Genomic DNA, 17,052 nt, shown 5'->3' with positions numbered 1-17,052 from the left:
AGCGCGAACCATTATACTTGCAACAAAGAAATTCATAATATTCTGAAGCCGCCTACAAAATCTAGGCCGGTAAACAAAATAGTAAATAAATATTAATACATGGCTTTAAAGAAATTCTTGTAGCAATTTTGACCCCGAAGCCCGAAGCGGAAGGAATCTCTCAACGAGCGTCTTACAGCTCTTCTATACTTAATAAATGAAAATTAACGCCTCGAAACAACTTTTCGTCCCTCTTCATCAATCACTATCAACTCCTGAGATGTAAATATCCACTCAAATAGCCCAGCACGCTTCGTCTTACCGACCCAGTGCAAAACTGGAACGGATGGCAGCTCTCGCACAGCCTCGTTCTCGGGCTGCTTGAACAACTCCTCAACACGTGATGCCATGATTTCAGTCCGAACACTTGCCGTCCCAGGGTGATTAATTATACGCAACGTCTTTTCATCCGATTCTTGAGGGCCTGCAGCAACAGCAGCGGCGATAGCGGTAGCTACGTCTTCGACTGGAGCAATGTAGAAGGTGCCACCGATATGAGTAAAGTCAGGTCGAACCCCGAGACGCGGTGAATTGATCAAGATGCTATGGATTAGGGCTTCCTCGGCTTCTGTAAGCTTCTGGTCTGCTGGAAATTGATCGATTGTTGCAGTCTTGGTTGGTCTATGCGCCGTGACTTCGATTCCGGTCTGACGGGCTGCATTGGCTAGGTACCTTTCTGCAACCCATTTGGACGCGACGTAGCCATCCGAAGCTTCGGGACGAGGAAGACCATTACTGTCTGCCTCGTAATTCACGACAGCCCCTGAGCTGAGAACGTGAAGTGCAGCACCAATCCGAAGAGCGAGCTTCGCAAGCAATTTCGGCGTGATCACGTTGACGGGCTTGAGGGCACTGTAACCATCCCAGAAGTTGCGATCTGCGGCAATATGTAGGATTACATCAATGTCTGCCATCTCAGGGACAATGTTGTCTGCAGGAATGGATGGCAGCTCCGCGTGGACGACGAGCAACTTATCCTTGATACTGGGGAACAAATGAGTCAAGTCTCGACCTTCGGCAGGCCTCGCCAAGACAACGATCTGCGTGACACGGGGATTCGTTGCGAGATGAGGAATAATATGTTTGCCCAAAGATCCCGTGGCACCTGTGACGAGGACACGAAGTCCTGTAGTAGAGCTCTTCTTTGGATTCCTAAAGGGAATTTCGTTTAACAAGTCCGAAACTGCGATCTCTTTGTCCCAATCTGGAGCAGCCCCAGAGCTCTCTAGTAGGGCTGCCATTTCGGCCAGCTCGGGTGTATTCATGAGCTTATTCAGTCGAGGAGCATCTCCAAGAGCCTGCTTGATGGCAGCTTGCAACTGAACCAACATCAATGAGTTGCCTCCAGCGCGGAAGAAATCGGTCCGAGGCGTCAACGGCTTTGCTGCCAACAAGTGTGCAGGTAGAATGGTAGCCCAGATATCTGCAAGACGACGCTCTGGGACTGTGAAACTCTTTTGCTGCTCTTCTCGCACTGCCACGGAAGTCTCCGTTACGACTCGGGGAAGTCCTTGTACAGCCTTCCGATCGACTTTGCCATGAGCAGTCAGAGGCACCTCATCGAAGAGTATGATTTCGGCAGGAACCATATATTGAGGAAGGGAGAGAGCCAGGCGTGTGCTGAGCTGATCGACGATCTCGGCGATCTGTGCCTCGCTCCTGTGCTTGTTTTTATCGACGACTATATGCGCAATGAGGAGTCCATCATGGTCACTCTCACCAGCATCCAGCGTGACTACAGCCGCAGTCACAGCTCCGGAAGCTTCCTTCATGATGACGCCCTCAATCTCACCCAATTCTACCCGGAATCCACGGACTTTGACTTGGGCATCTCCAGCGATGCGACCCTCGATTGCGAGGAGACCATGGGAATCAAGTCGGCCATAATCTCCGGTATAATACACACGTCCCTCCTTGTTGTTGGATACAAAAGAATCAGCAGGGAACTGCTTCGCTGTCAGATCCGGTCGATTGAGATATTCATTATTCCCAACGCCTGCCCCACCGATGACAATCTCTCCAGGCACACTAACAGGTACAGTCTGAGACTCTTCATCAACGATGTACACGGTGTAGTTGGGAAGAATCCGACTTGGTACAGGGACGACCAAGTTTGGATTGTTCAGATCAGTTTCTCCCTTGACTGTTGAGATGGTTGCCTCAGTAGGTCCGTAGGTATTGAAGACTCGAAGATTAGGCAACGTCTTACGCAGGTCGCGGAACGAATCGAGAAGGCTTTGGGGTGCACGCTCACCACCGAACCAAGCAGAAGTTAGGGAGGTGCAGCATCGTAAGTTTTGAGGCGCGAATCGAAACCACATGTTCCACTCAGAGGGTGTAGCTACGCTGAAAGTCACATTATTATCAGCCATCAAGCGTGTGAGTTCAGTTGGATCGCCCCGGGCATCTGCAGATGCGACAACGAGACAGCCACCGGTGGTAATCGCTGAGATAACTATTAACAAATTAGCAATTGTTATACAAGAACGTCAAAGAGCCGAGATGAACACTCCCTAAAGGAACTCCGGGGAACTTGGCTCTCAAATTGTATGGGAAAACAAGGGTGGTTTTGACGTACTCTGTTTGAGAGAGCCATCTGAGGTGAGAGGAATTTGCTGGAGTACGACACGGCCAAGAGAAGTAATGTCCCACTCTCGAACAAATCCTTCTGCTAGGGCGCGAAAGCTAGAGTGTTTGATGACAACACCCTTAGGTTCACCAGTAGAACCACTGGTAAAGATGATGTAAGCTGGACGGTCAGCCTGAGCAGCGGTTGCAATCTTCTCCTTGCTCTCCTTGACTTTGGCGGGAAGATCAGATACATTGATGACACTTGCAGTACTCTCAATCCCGATTTCCTTAGTACGTCCCACGGTCTCGCTGTCAGCGAGAATGACGGCTGGTCCAGCTACGTTGACGTATCCTTTCAGGCGTGCGGCAGAGACTTTCAGATCCAACGGGAGATATATGGCGCCGGTACGAAGGATGGCAACGAGAGAAGCAATCCAGTCGGCAGCTGGCGTCTGGAACACACCAACAACAGACTGTTCGCGGTTCTGATCGGGTAAGCTCTTACGGAGGATTTGTGCAATGCTCTCAACTCGTTCATCTAGCGCAGCATACGTCAAGATATGACCAAACCCATCCTTGATAGCGAGATTGTTCGGATATTTGGCAATGATCTGGTCGATACGATGAGCAACGGTTGCGGGCCATTCAAGTGGCAAGGAAGGACCTATTCATTCAAAAATTGGTCAGCAGTTTGAGGGAGGGAAGAGGGTGATTCAAGACGAAGAACAACATACCTTGTCCAAGTTCCAATGCGTTACGGACATCGACACTGTCCCATTTGTCCAGCTTTTCGGTCGATATCGTATCACCGTCTTGCTGAACCACTTGATTCAGGACATTAACGTAGCTCCTCAGGATGAGATCAGTAGCCTCTTTGTTGTACAACCCATCTTGTACATGAAGAGCTACTAGGGCACTCTCGTGATCTTCAACGATCTCTAGAGCGATATCGTATGTGCTCCTTGCTGTATGCCATTTATGCTCGCTCACTTTACATCCTGCCCAGCTCATATTTGCTTGCTCTCTTGTGACGAGCTTGTAATCCATCAAGACTTGACATACAGGCGTGTACGTATTCGAGCGCGGTACAGAAAGCTCGTCCAGGAGGAGATCAAATGGCAAGGCCGAGAACTCCATGGCGCCGTACACTTTACTGCGGGCTTCCTCTATGGCCTTGCCGAAAGTTTGGCCTCGATCAGGGCGATTGAACAGTAGTGGCAAGATATTGAGGAAGTTACCAAGGCTACCCATAAACTTGCTTTCAATCCGGTTAGCATCAGCAATACCGATGACCACCTTGTCTGTTGTATCTGCGGGCAATAGGCGGAAGATTAAAGCCTGTAGAGCAGCGAGGTATCCATGGAAGGAAGTGGATTGGTGACCGCGTACGAGTTGCTTCATCCGTGCTGCAATCTGGGGATCGAGGCGAATTCGGGAGACGTTATTGCCATAGCGATCGAGAGGGACACGCACTTGTGAACGAGCGAAGGAGAATAGTTGGATAGGACGGTTCATGTCCACTGACTGCAATGTACGACGGAAGTAATCGATGGCTGGCCGGAGCTTGCCGGTCTTATATGCGAGAACCTGCTGAGCACCGAAAGCTCGAGCCTGCGAGGTATCAGGCATCGGAGACAGAGCTTTTCCAGGGCGAGTGTAGGCCTGGTTGATGTCAAACATCAGCATATTCATGCTGTGGCCATCCAACGAGATGTGATGTGTTCCCATGACGAGATAATGCGATGTGTCTGAGAGCGAGAGTAATCGGAGTCGCAATTGAATCCAGTCACCAAGATTCCACTTATGGTTGCGCATGGCTTCGAGTTCCTCGGCTGCCTGGGCCTCTGATTCGATTGTTCCAGTCTCAAGACGTACAATGGGCTTGGAAAGAATGCCTTGCATCGGAGTCTTGGAATCATCCTCGGACCAGAAAAAGCGCGTACGTAGAGCCTCGTGCCTCTGTGCCACAGTCTGGACAGCCTTGGTAAGGTCGTTTATGCGGATATGTCCTGCAAGTTTGAACATGTAGGCGATGTTGAATGTGGTCTGATCATCAACGTAGTTGGCCAAGAACCAGAAGCGTTTCTGTCCGTAAGTCATCGGTCCAGTGTGCTCAGTGGACGAATCGATGATTGCTTTACGTCTAATTTCTTCTTGCTGTCTCTCCAGCGCTGTAAATACCCGTTTTCCACGCTCATGATCATTTTCTGGAGTCACCAATGAGTGCAGGGACATTTCTGGGGGCGTGTTGGGCGTTGATATAACGCGCCAACTTTCGGTGTCCGCATCACTATCCGTCGACTCTGTCGATGGTTTCGTTGGCGGAGAGGGAGCTGAAAAGGTGTGAGTAGGAGCAGAAGCAACTGGTGCAGGAGCAGGAGGAGGAATGGAGGCAGCTTTCCCAGTCCCAGGACCAGTTCCAGTTCCACTGCCCAGCTTCTCCAACTCCAAGATGTCGACAGGGATCTTTTCCATCACTTCCACGAGTAAAGACTCAACTGTTGACCCGACACCCATGATTTTCAGCACGGGAAGGTCAACATCAAGCTCTTGCAGGAACCAAGTGCGAACCTCGACTGCCATGATGGAGTCCACACCTTGTTCGACGAATGTCGATTTCTCATCCATGCTCTCACCCTGTGGGATCATGAGGATACGCTTTAAACGGTCTACAAAGGCTTCTCGGAGAATAGCCTGTGCTTCGGTGAGGGATGTAGCAGCGGCGAGACGGGCTCGAGGTCGCTCTGTACCACCTCCACTACCGCCATGCTGCACGCCGTTGGAACCGGCGTCATGCATTAGGAAGTGACTGAAGCGTGGGTTGGTGCGAAGTTGTATATGTGTTTGCGGTTCATCGCGGAAGGGTGACACTCCTGTGGCTATCTATCCGACACATATTCGAGTTAGTATATTTCCGTTAGAAATCCTGGAAGTACTTCGGAACTGCTTTGGATGTCTTGGAAGCGGTACACGAGAACTAGCTCATGAAATGACCCTGAATGGAGATATTGTTCAGGAATATTACGTACCTCCGAGATTCCTTTTGATTTCTCGCTAGGCCGACCAGCAAGCATGGCTTCAGCGAAAAGGGCATGCAAGTCCTGCTCGGAGATGCCGCGGTAGCTTAGTCGCAAGAAATGGTCGATATCTAGATGGGTTGCATGCTCAAAGTAACCGAGACCGTATACAAAACCGATGGCAATATCAGACCCCGCAACACCACGGACATCGCGCCGTTGAGCAGCCAATGCAGCCATGAATTGATTGGCCATAACATAAGCAGACTGACCACCGTTGCCGACAACGTTTGACGTCGAGGTGAAGAGGATAAAGAAATCAAGAAGAGCATCATAAAAGAGTTCATCAAGCAGCACGGATCCGTCGATTTTGGGAGGCGCTGTACGTTCGAGGGACGTGAATTCAAGATCGTCGAAGAGCGCATCCTCAAGCAGCATAGCTCCGTTGGCTACACCAACAACAGGTGGCATTTCGACACATATCTCGTCGTAAGCTGCATTCAGAGAGTCACGACGAGTTACATCAACGGCCACCACTTTGATTGTTGCCGGAGAAAGAGACTCGATAAATCTCGGGTTGACTTTGGGTCTCCGACTACCAAGCACGATGTAGCGTGCCCCATGAGTGACCATCCAGGTACATAGGGACTGTCCCAAATCTCCTGCGAGACCGAAGAGGAGGTAGGTACCGTCATCACGAAAGATATTCCCATGGTCAATGGGTCGTAGAAGGGCTCGCACAGGAGATGAAGAGATGGTCCAATCAACAACACTCAGTTTCGCGTGCACGGCTGAAGATCCGCTGACATCCTGCAGTCTCAAGACAGGTATGGGTTTTTGCGACGACGACGATGCGAGGAGATAATTCGTTACCGCCTGCCAAGCCTTTTTGAGAGATGGACCGACCTGATCGACGTCGGCATTAGGAGAAAGACCAGCTTGTGTACGTATAAAATCCGTAGATATCGCAGTAGCTGTGTGCGGTGGGAGAGATCGAGTAAGAAGGCATGCAGTGGCGGATCCCGGATCGAGGTTGACAAAGAATGTGATATCGCGTGGTAGCACACTTTGCACTAAACGCATGGGGAGCTTCTCATGGATAAAAATGTACGCCGTCTTCGTAATGCCAGATGTGAAGACGATTCGCAGCCCCTCTCTCATAGCCTCCTTTTGAAGTGCCTCTTTTAAGAGCTCGTCAGCCTCATGGACCAAGATAGTTCCAGAGCGTGGCACATCGACGAGAATGCTCTGGGCGAGAAGATATGCCCCAACAGAAACAAGCGAAGAATAAATGGTGTTCTTGAGGATGTTCTTTGGTACACGCATTGTCCACTCGATAGGAACTCTCGCACGAGACTCTATGGCGGAGTCGACCAGAGTAGCGAGTTTCTCGCCGTTCTCGACATCCTTGCCTATCAACAGGTTAAAGTAGCCCACTCCCCGGATCTTGATGATCTGGAGTAGTGATTGCTCGACTTGAATTGTGACTATTTTGCCAGAAGCTTGCAGTTCTGGTAGCACACGCAGTGGGGATACTATGGCTAGGTCAAAGGTCTTCCCATCTGGAGCTGGGTCAAGTACCACTGGCGTCTTATGAAGATCGACCTCGTCAGTCGTGGTGCGGCGATACGTATTGTATCTCTTATTGGCATCCGTATCTGGGAGCAGGCGAGGAATATGCAACTGGCCGTTGATATAATGGGTTTCTGGTTCAACGGTCCAGAGGAGATCGACCTTTGCCCCTTCTTCCTTTTTGAATTGTGCACCCAGCTCGAGCCGGATGAGTGCCTCGGCTACATTCTGTGGGTTCACTTCAGTAGCGGCATCGAAGTCAAGTATTTGTAGATTGATATTGGGGTACTCGAGGCGAACGACACGAGATAAACCGAGAATGATGGATGAGAACGGACGTTCGTTCATAGCACTGCGTGTGACCCAGAGAATGCTACCACCATTTCGCCATAGCGTCTTGAGAGCGTTGAGCTTGGATTCAGTGCGAACTTCGAAGAACTGCTCGTCGAGCTCGGCTAGTGATAGCACAGAACTTCCTGGAGATAAGCCGTGCTTGTTGAGATCTTCGAGAGACTCAAATCGAGTAACGGCTGAAGAGCGCGGACCAGCCAGGGCACTTACTTCATCCACAAGTCTGTCGAAGGTTGATGTATGTCTACCAATAATAACAAGCGGACTTAAATCTCTGTGACCTTTCGAGGCATTCAGAGGAGCTCGTAGACTACCGACAAAGTCGTCAACAGCCTGACTGACAAAGACAGAGAACCACTGCACGTTGTCAAGGACGGGAGTGTGGGAATCAACTCCACTGAAGCCATGCGTGCGCATTAGAGCATCCCATCGTTCCAATGTGAGACACGGTCCATCTCTTCGGCTTTGGTCAACCGCAGCACCAGCCCACCATCCATGAATTCCGCCCATCATAGTATTCATGGACACCGTGTACTCGCTAACAATCTCCAGAGCGATCAGGTAGCCTCCAGGACGAAGTAGACGCCTCACATTGTCCATAGCTTCATCTAGTTTGCCTGTGGCATGTAGGACATTGGACGCAATTACAATGTCGTACGCACCGTCCACAAATCCTTGTTCCTCGGGCGACTGTTCTAGGTCGAACTTCGCGAAGGACATCCGATCAGAGAATTCAAATTGAGTAAAACCATCCTGGGCACGCGAGATGAAGCCAGCCCCGATATCCGTGAATGTGTAGCTTGAGAAAGCACCTTTGAGCGCCGAGAGTACGGGACGTGTAGTACTTCCAGTACCAGCACCAACCTCAAAAAGATGCATCCGGGGATAACGATGAGCTATTTGGGCGACGATACTAGCAATCCAGGAATTTGCTGCAATAACTCCAGCTGTATCGGCATAGAAACGGTCGAGTAGCCCATCTTTCATCATATGCTCTAGCATGTTGCCGTTGCGTTGGATTTCGGGAAGGAAATTCTCACCCACTGCTTCAATCATCTGCATATCGGCTCGGTCATGATATCTAGAAATTAATGATCGAATAAAGGTAGGTGAATCAGCCAAAGCTTCGCGTGGAAGAACGGGGCACTCTCCGGATGCAGTTGCCGCCACTAATCGTTCGATATAGTCCAGGAGAAGTTGGAAATGTGGCAGAGCAGCTGCTCTCTCGGCGGACGTGATAGTCTCGTGGAGACGGCGAAGATAGAAGAAGCTCGCACGATCAAGGGACTTCCACAAGGCAGTCGTCTCTGAAGATAGCAGCTCCTCACCTGCGACTGCAGCAACCGCATCAGGAGCAGCCAGTCTATAGTTGAAACGCGAAAACAATACAGCATCGTCACGAGCTGTGGCTGGTGCAAATGGCATCACACGTAAAGACTCAAACTGAACGAAGGGATACGATTGTACGTCATCCCCACCCGGGAAAATGTCGATATCGACCACCATTGGGGCTTCAGGATCTTCACGAGCCGTAGTTTGGTACTGCATGTTACGATGGCGGGCAGTGGTGGTGTTGAAGAAATATGGGTTGATGACAATGGAATGAATGGCGGTTGGCACGAGGAGCGCAAATAGTCGGTTATCATGCGGATGGCTGTATGCCGCGAATCCGGTTTGCACAGCTGAATCGAGCCATCCTGGATGGACCAGCAGTTTGTCCTCCCAGCCATCACCGGACTCATCCTCGATATCTCCTGCAGCCCATCCTTTCTTTCGCTGAATAGAACGCACACCTGTGAATGGCAGGCTGTAGTTATAGCCAAGCTTGGAGAATTGCGTGTACAATCGCTCAGGTTCTGCTTCTACCAAGTTTATTTCGTCGATTCGAGCGGCAGGCAGTGTATCTGGCTCGGTCTCGCAAAAGACCGCATGAATTGTAGCACTAAAGTTGAGAGCCAGCGGGGTACTACTGTCGAATGGCAAGCCGGAGTGGAATGTCATCCTAGCTGACATCTCGTCCTCAGTAGATGTAATCTCGCTGAGACTGACTTTCGTTTCCATACCAGCATTCTCATCAGTAAAAGCAAGAGCACGACCAATAACGATGTCGTTGAGCGTGATTAGCCCGAGATTGCGGTCGGCAGTCACAGCAGCGATGACTTCAACAGCCGCAGAAACGTAACCCATGGCGGGAAAAACACTCTGGCCCTGCAATCCGTGACCCTGAATCCAAGTGATCTCGGCTGGCCGGAGAACATTGCGATACGAGATCTCGTCTGATGTTTCTGTCTCTACTAGACGACGACCAAGTAGCGGGTGTGGTGCAGCGTGTAAGTTAGTATGTCCGCCCGAAAACCGAGTGAGAGTGTTGAAAGATCGTGAATGGTCAAAACGATACGTAGGAAGATCGAAAACGAATCGCTTTTGTTTCGACGAAGTGCCGGAGATGAATTTCTCAAATCCGTCGAAGTCGATAGACGAGGCACCCAACTGGGTCCAGATGTATCCTAGAGCTGAAGAGAGCTCGTCTACGTCGTTCTTACCGCGAGAGAGCAGGCCCGTATAGGGAATTCTGCGCCCTGCTATTGCTTCCACTGTATCCAGAGCCGGACCTTTTAGCGCTGGATGAGGACCATATTCGATGGCGATGTCGAATGGTCCCGCATCATCCAAAGCCTGAGAAATAGCCGGCTCGAACAAGACGGCGTTCGTCATGTTGTCAACCCAGTATCTAGGGTTTTCAACATCCTTCTTGGTCATGATGTGGCCTTTAATGACGCTAGAGCACCAAGTGGTATCATTTCCCTCGCCAACACTATACCCAGCTCTAGCAAGTCCGGCAAGATATGGCTTTGCGCATGGTAACATGTGAGTCGAATGATAGGCTGTGTCGACCTTCAACATGCGCGCGAACTTGCCTTCGCTGCTAAAGATGGCAAGCGCTTCCTGAATGGCATCTTCATCGCCCGAGAGTGTGATGCTACTCTGTGAGTTTCGAGCTGCCACCTGGATTCTTCCGTCAAAGTCCTCAAGCTCGCAGAACTCTTGAGCATCCTCGATGGAAGTACCAACTGCCATCATGGCACCTTGACCTCCCGATGGAGAGCGAGACAATTTAGCGTACAGACCACGATAGTAGGCAACTCGAATAGCATCAGTAGCTGACAAAAACCCAGCGGCATACGCAGCGCCAATCTCTCCTGACGAGTGCCCGACAACGGCACCCAGTCGGATATTGGCTGCCTTGAGCAGGTCTACAAGCACGATTTGGATGGCTGTGCATAGTGGTTGGGCAATCGCAGCTTCAGCGATGCGTGAGGACTTTGTACCGGCAAGAAGTTGAGAGGTCAATGTCCAGTCTGGCCGATCGCCTTCGGGAAGTGTTGCCAGGGCACGTTGAAGCTGTGCAAGGCGTTGTGCGACGAATGGAGATTCTTCAATCAACCGCGCTCCCATAGTCGCCCACTGCGCGCCTTGACCTGTGAATACGCCTAGAACACTTGGCGTGGAAACGTCGTAATAGCGCGTCGTCAAACCATTCTCGCTGGAATTATCGTCGGCGAGCAGGCCGTCGATTCTCGTAATAGCCTCTTCGATACTAGTTGCGATAATTGGTTTTCGATAAGCTAGTATAGACCGACGAGTCTGTAGCGTGTAAGCGAGGTCGCGAATGTTGGCGTCGAGGTTGCTATTTTTGAGATAGGAACTCAGGTCCGAAAGTGTAGAGCGGAGTGTAGTTGGAGAGGCGGCGGAGATAGTAAGCGGTGTGAATGCTGGGATGCTAGCAAAAGCAGGCTGTATAGGTGAGGATTCGGGCTCGAAGTACTCTATAATAGCATGTGCGTTGGTGCCACCAAATCCTGCCAGAGTGTGTTTGTCAACTACTTTTCCTTCTCCTTGACTTGATGAACGTTCACTTACCAAAACTGTTGACACTCGCTCGACGAGGTTGTCCTGGAAGTGTTTTCGGCCAGGGTTTGGCTGTGATGGGAATCTCAAGATGGTTGTAATATGGGGCGACGCGGGCACTAAGACTGTTGAAATGAAGATTTGGAGGGATGATACCATGCTGCATGGCAAGAGCAGATCCGATCAAACTCGCAAGACCGGCAGCACCCTCGGTGTGTCTGTTTAGGAAAGGTCAGTCTCAAGACATGGCAAGTAATTAAAGTTTCAAGAAAGAGAAAGTCCGTCGAGAAAAGGGTTCAGCAAAATCATACCCTATAACAGTCTTTATAGAACCCACATAAAGCCTATCATCCACCTTCTTGTCACCAAAGAAGGAACGAGAGATGGCCTCAGCTTCCTGTGGGTCGCCAGCGGGCGTCCCAGTGCCGTGGGCGTGGAAGTACTGAGGACGGTCTTTTGGATCGTTGATGTCGAGCCCGGCGCGCGCGTAAGTGTCTCGAATCAGGTCTGCTTGAGCTAGATTGCTCGGCATCGTCAAACCCGCTGTCTTACCGTCCTGGTTTACTGTGATTATAGAGAGAACTAAGCGTTCGTTCAAGTAGACAGTGGCAAGAAGTAAAGTAGGATTAAAGAATGAGACAATAGGAAGAGATGGAAAGGGGAAAGAAAACTAACCAGCTGTGCCGCGAATTATGCAGTCAATGTGGTCACCGTCTCGCAGCGCAGCGCTGAGCGGCTTCATCACAATGGATGCAATACCTTCCCCACGGGCATATCCATCCGCTGCAGAATCCCACATTTTGCTGCTTCCCGTCGGTGACAACATATGAAGGTTGCTCTCGCCAATGAACATGCCTGAGGTGGAGTGAAAGCAAATTAGCATCAACGGTACTTCGATTGGGATTGTTCTGAAATTTGGAAAGCTTACCAGGAGCCAGGATTAAGTTGGCACCCGCCGCAATAGCAACGGGGCATTCACCGTTCCTTAAAGCTGTCACACCTTGGTGAACGGCGACAAGCGAGGACGAACAGGCCGTATCGATCGTCATGCTGGCTCCGTGCCAATTGAAGAAGTAAGAGATGCGGTTCGAGATGATGGCACGACTTGTGCCCGTTGCAGCGTACGTCGGCATCAGGTCCCAGTCTCGACAGACAATCTGAGACCAGTCATCACACATGAGGCCAACGTATACAGCCGTATTCGTTCCTCGGAGAGTCTCTATGGGTTGCCCACCAGCAGATCTGCAAGGGGAGAAGTGAATTAGCTCTGGGAAAGAATGTTGAAACAGATTGACATACATCGAGTCATAGACGGTTTCCATGAGTAGTCGCTGCTGCGGATCAATGGCCTCAGCCTCCGCCGGTTGGATGTTGAAAAAGGTACTATCGAACTGGTTCACGTCCTCTTCGATAAAGTACGCGTTGGTAGCATCTGTAGCACCATGATGTGATCCATTGGAGTGGTGGAAGCCGGTCACATCGAAGCGGTCAGTCGGGACACGCTTCGAAAGGTCGCGCGGTGATCTCAGCAGGTCCCACAACTTTGAGGGCGAATTTGAGCTGCCAGGGAAACGACATGCCATGCCAATAACGGCAATGGGTTCCTGCTCTACTGCTGCCATACTGACAAACTTGAGGCTTTCAGTTTTGGGTTGAACCGGAATGAAGCGAATGAAAGATTGGATGGCCAACGATGTAAAGAAGACCCAGACTGTAGTTTACTTCTTTAGAGGATAAGAATAGAGAATGCAAAGCAAGACACAAGAAGAAGTTCAGCACATAAATAAGTACGCGAAAGGAAGCAATATCAACAAAAGGTTAGAGCTAAAAGGCCATACCTATTCCACAAATGTAGTTGATTCTATTGGCCCCCGTATGTATCACCCAGTGGTTCCCAGGAGCTCGGTATTCTCCAATAACTTTCAATACGATTGGCTCTCGGTCCTTTCCGGTGCGGCCCAGCCATCCTCGGATCGCTTTCTTTCTGTGCCACTAGGTGAGACGACGACCGAATAATGCCGACCTTTTGCGATGGCCGGTGCAGACCATCAAAACTAGCCATTGTTTAATCCCATTCATATCATGTCATCCGAGATCACATCATTTTGGCCGGAGTAATGCTCCATGATCTTGTCACTTTGGTAATTGATTAGATTCCTTCTCAGTGCATGTAGAGGTGCAAGAGAAACAAGGCAGGAGATGAGAGTAAAGATACGATGATTGCGATGAAGTGAAACTCACCTCCCACCATCCCCCCATTCCACTCGTGTTTTCTGGCTTCGAGTCTGACATAGAGAGACCCATCTCTGAAGACATTCCGGGCACAGGCGAAGCCAAGAAGTCACAACCAAATGTTCCCATAGAGGGGAAGTTGGCTATGCATTCTAGAAAGGTCAGCTTCTGATATGGGCTGCATAAGAGAGATACAGTTAGCTCCTGATATCCAGGATGCCAATGCTAAGGAGAGATGGGAAGACTCTGCACCTGTATATCATGTAGTTGCTTACCTTGATAAGAGTCCCAAGTAACCTGATCGAATGACATTGTGATATCCTGAGGTATGTTAAAGCCAAAGGTGGCCACGATAGTACCATCTACAGCCTCTTCTGCAGCCTGAATTCCGCCTTCCTTTCGTCCCTGTAGTCCTAGCAGGAGACTCAGATGCTCGGCCGCCTGTCGAGCCTCCCGAGACACTGTGCTCGATCGCAGCCAGATAGGATAGGTACTGCGCAGTAGATTATATATCTTGGTGCCTGTTTCCTCATTCAAAGAGATGTCGGGTCTGATTTTGGCCAGTTGCACATAGTAACAGAGTATGCTCATACCTAGCAGGAAGACGAAATGCCCGAGAGAGGTGGTCATCATCCAACGCACCGGATACAATAGACCATCTGGCCGCGTTTCCTCGTCTAACAGTTGTTGGAACTCGAGGATCTTGATAGCAGCCTGAACGCAGGCATCCTGCGAGTACTTGTATTCCGCAAGATACTTTCGGTGGAGCCAAATTGTTAGCCGTGGCACTGCGAGTTGGAGCCACACACGATGCATAACGATTTGTGGTGGTACCATAAACGATTGGCTAAGAGGCTGCCATCGAAAGATAGGTGGTAATGATGATTCTGCCTCTTGTAATTTGCCATCTAGCTCCATGACTTCTTCATATGAGTGCTCACGCGTGTTAGCGAGAAGGTCACTTACGAGTCCGCTTATATGATCGATTCGGTTTTTCGCCAGGATATAGAGCACGGGTGTTTCCTCGGTCTCGGGTCGTGATGGAGGCAGCTCAGTGGTAAATTCGTCGAAGTCCGTATCTAGAAGATTACGAGGCTCGGTGGTATCGCATTGATGTAATTTGAGGAGGCGCGGAAGGCCCATCTGGCTTGAGAGCCGTAGGTCCATTTGCATGATAACAGCCCAGACACGCCGTCTCATCTCACCGGCAAATGGAGATACGTTGGAAAAGTTTCTAGCGTCCCGATGGTATCCCAAACTTAGAGCGAGCTGTACAAGTATGCCCAATACAAGCCACAGCCCAATATCAGCGTCCTTACACAGAAGCATCTCGAGGGCGACGTAGTTGATCATGGTCTCTAGCACGTACTCTTTTCCCCAGGTGAATTGACCTAGAATAAGACAGTGGATAGTCCGCTCACGAAACATATGGATGCGAGCCAAAGTTTCAGGATCTGGAGGGTCCTCTATCAAATGCTGTAATTGCATCGAGAGAGCCATAATGCTGAATAAGACGCCAATCCATAACATTGACGCCGCATTCGGGTCCTGCCAGAAGCTCTCGTACTATGACCGCGGGAGGTCAACTTTGTAACAGGGTCGGATTTACAGAATAACAGATAACGTACCTGTCGGAGAAAGTGGCTGCTATGAAGCACGGGTAGTGGCGCATTGTTTTGGGCATTGAAGTATCGTGCCACCATGCGGTCCACCGCAGGACGAGCCGGTATTGAGGCTAGAATATCAGCTTTTGTTGCTTGGACCGGTTGGTACAATAGACGAGGATTGGGACTACTGCTGCTGCTGGTGCCGTATGGTAAATCATCAACGGTTGCTAGCATCCTCGCCTCCTCTTCCGCTTCATAGTGGTCCTTGAGATCAGAAATGCTGTCCAGTACGGCCGCCCAATGGACGCTTCCGACGTACTTGGCCCCATGGGAGTGAGGACGCATACTCCCAAATTCCGAGGATGCGGGAGAAGGTGCAGAAGACGTGTCGTCCATTCCATGGGACATGGACATACTTCTGAGCGTTGACCGTGTCTCCTCGTCGGCGGTCGAGGCCAGAGGGGTCATTGTCCTGGCGTCCGTTGGACTTTGAGGTGTTTCGCCAGGTGTCTCCCAGAAGGAATGCGCTAGGGCTTCTGTAACCGCAACATCGGGATACACAGTCGACGTTGGTTGAGCTTGCGGTTGCTGCTGCTGCTGAAGTAAGGAGCGGACCAGTCCTTCGAGCTGTTCAATACGGTCGCCCACGCTGACTTTGGTGGTTTTACGTGGAGGACCTGAGGTGTAGGTGCACGAGAATCCAACGCCCTTACTTGTGCAGGTCTTGCATGGCAGCTGGCGATCGCATCGTACTCTCCTCTTCGTCAGTACACGTATAATATTGTGATGTTTGCCCCATTCTCCCGTCACATGGGAAGTAATGATACATGGGTAACCTACTTGCGAGCCCGACAAAAGGTACAAACGAGTTGCGACTTCTCTCTCCGACGATCTCGCAGTTGCGGTGACAATGCAGTGCCAAGATGTGGCGCTGGTGGCTGTTTCAAGGTGGCTTGCTCGGTATGTGGCGTCTGCTCAGTCGCTGACAAGCGGTCGTCCATTTGGAATTGGAAGCGGGAATTGATTTTTAGATTGTAGATTCGAAGGATGACGGTCCAGATGTGGAGGATCACGTAGAATTGAGAGATTCTACGTAGATCCTCCGCACGTGCACGTACACAAGTGAGACCTGCGACTACCTGAGAATCTCAGGTCGAGTTGAGGGAAAATGAATGCAGGCATGCGAGGGGTGTGGATAGTTGGATACTTGGATCGTTGGTTGTCGCAACAGCTGATGAACATGCGACAAATTGCGAGATGGGGATCATCTGTATTATCTACTGTACCGTGTCACGATTACAGTATCTGTTGACGGGCTTACATAATTCTGGTCAACTTCATGCATGCAGACTACCTACGCAACGCTATCATTCATCTCACTGAAGCTATAGAGTTGCACGCTGAATATATCGGAATGTCGGGCAGCATCAATTGCAAACGGACAGCTCTAGACCCAACGGACCTCTTGGACATTTTTACAATCAGATCACCTTTCTTCCCTCTCTTTCGAGGTACTTTACGAGTGGGGCCATGGTGTGGGCGGATGCATCGACGGAGCAATAGCGGATTGAGTGCCGGAGCTATTGACGGAGCAGTCGACGGAGAGATTTAACGGGAGCATCCGAAGGATAACGTGAGACAGCGGGAAAGTGTATAGTAGATCTGATTAATGAGTGAGCTTACGGTTTATATAATATAATGAAAACTAAAATAAAAACTATTAATTTAAATAATAAATAATTTATATAATTTAT

General features: G+C 50.2%; 2 protein-coding genes across 2 annotated transcripts; both read right to left on the bottom strand.

Annotated features, from left to right (window-relative positions):
- Positions 1-49: 49 nt before the first annotated feature.
- LY89DRAFT_714073 (BcPKS5, polyketide synthase) lies at positions 50-13,081 on the bottom strand (the record flags this gene model as incomplete). Its single annotated transcript, XM_018218101.1, has 9 exons — positions 50-2,494; positions 2,618-3,274; positions 3,345-5,493; positions 5,640-11,410; positions 11,472-11,677; positions 11,771-12,041; positions 12,135-12,314; positions 12,388-12,701; positions 12,759-13,081. The coding sequence occupies 9 exons, from the start codon at positions 13,079-13,081 to the stop codon at positions 204-206; spliced, it is 12,162 nt and encodes a 4,053-aa protein (XP_018076593.1). The 3' UTR covers positions 50-203.
- Positions 13,082-13,962: 881 nt separating this feature from the next.
- Positions 13,963-15,643, bottom strand: LY89DRAFT_693678 (fungal-specific transcription factor domain protein; the record flags this gene model as incomplete). Its single annotated transcript, XM_018216651.1, has 3 exons — positions 13,963-14,012; positions 14,051-15,257; positions 15,320-15,643. 3 exons carry the CDS (start codon positions 15,641-15,643, stop codon positions 13,963-13,965), a joined length of 1,581 nt encoding a protein of 526 aa, XP_018076592.1.
- Positions 15,644-17,052: the final 1,409 nt, after the last annotated feature.

Source organism: Mollisia scopiformis, assembly GCF_001500285.1.
Source record: "Mollisia scopiformis unplaced genomic scaffold LY89scaffold_3, whole genome shotgun sequence".
Classification (NCBI taxonomy): Eukaryota; Fungi; Ascomycota; class Leotiomycetes; order Helotiales; family Mollisiaceae; genus Mollisia; species Mollisia scopiformis.
Note: the sequence above shows the minus strand (reverse complement) of the source record. Positions and strands in the feature narration are given on the sequence as shown.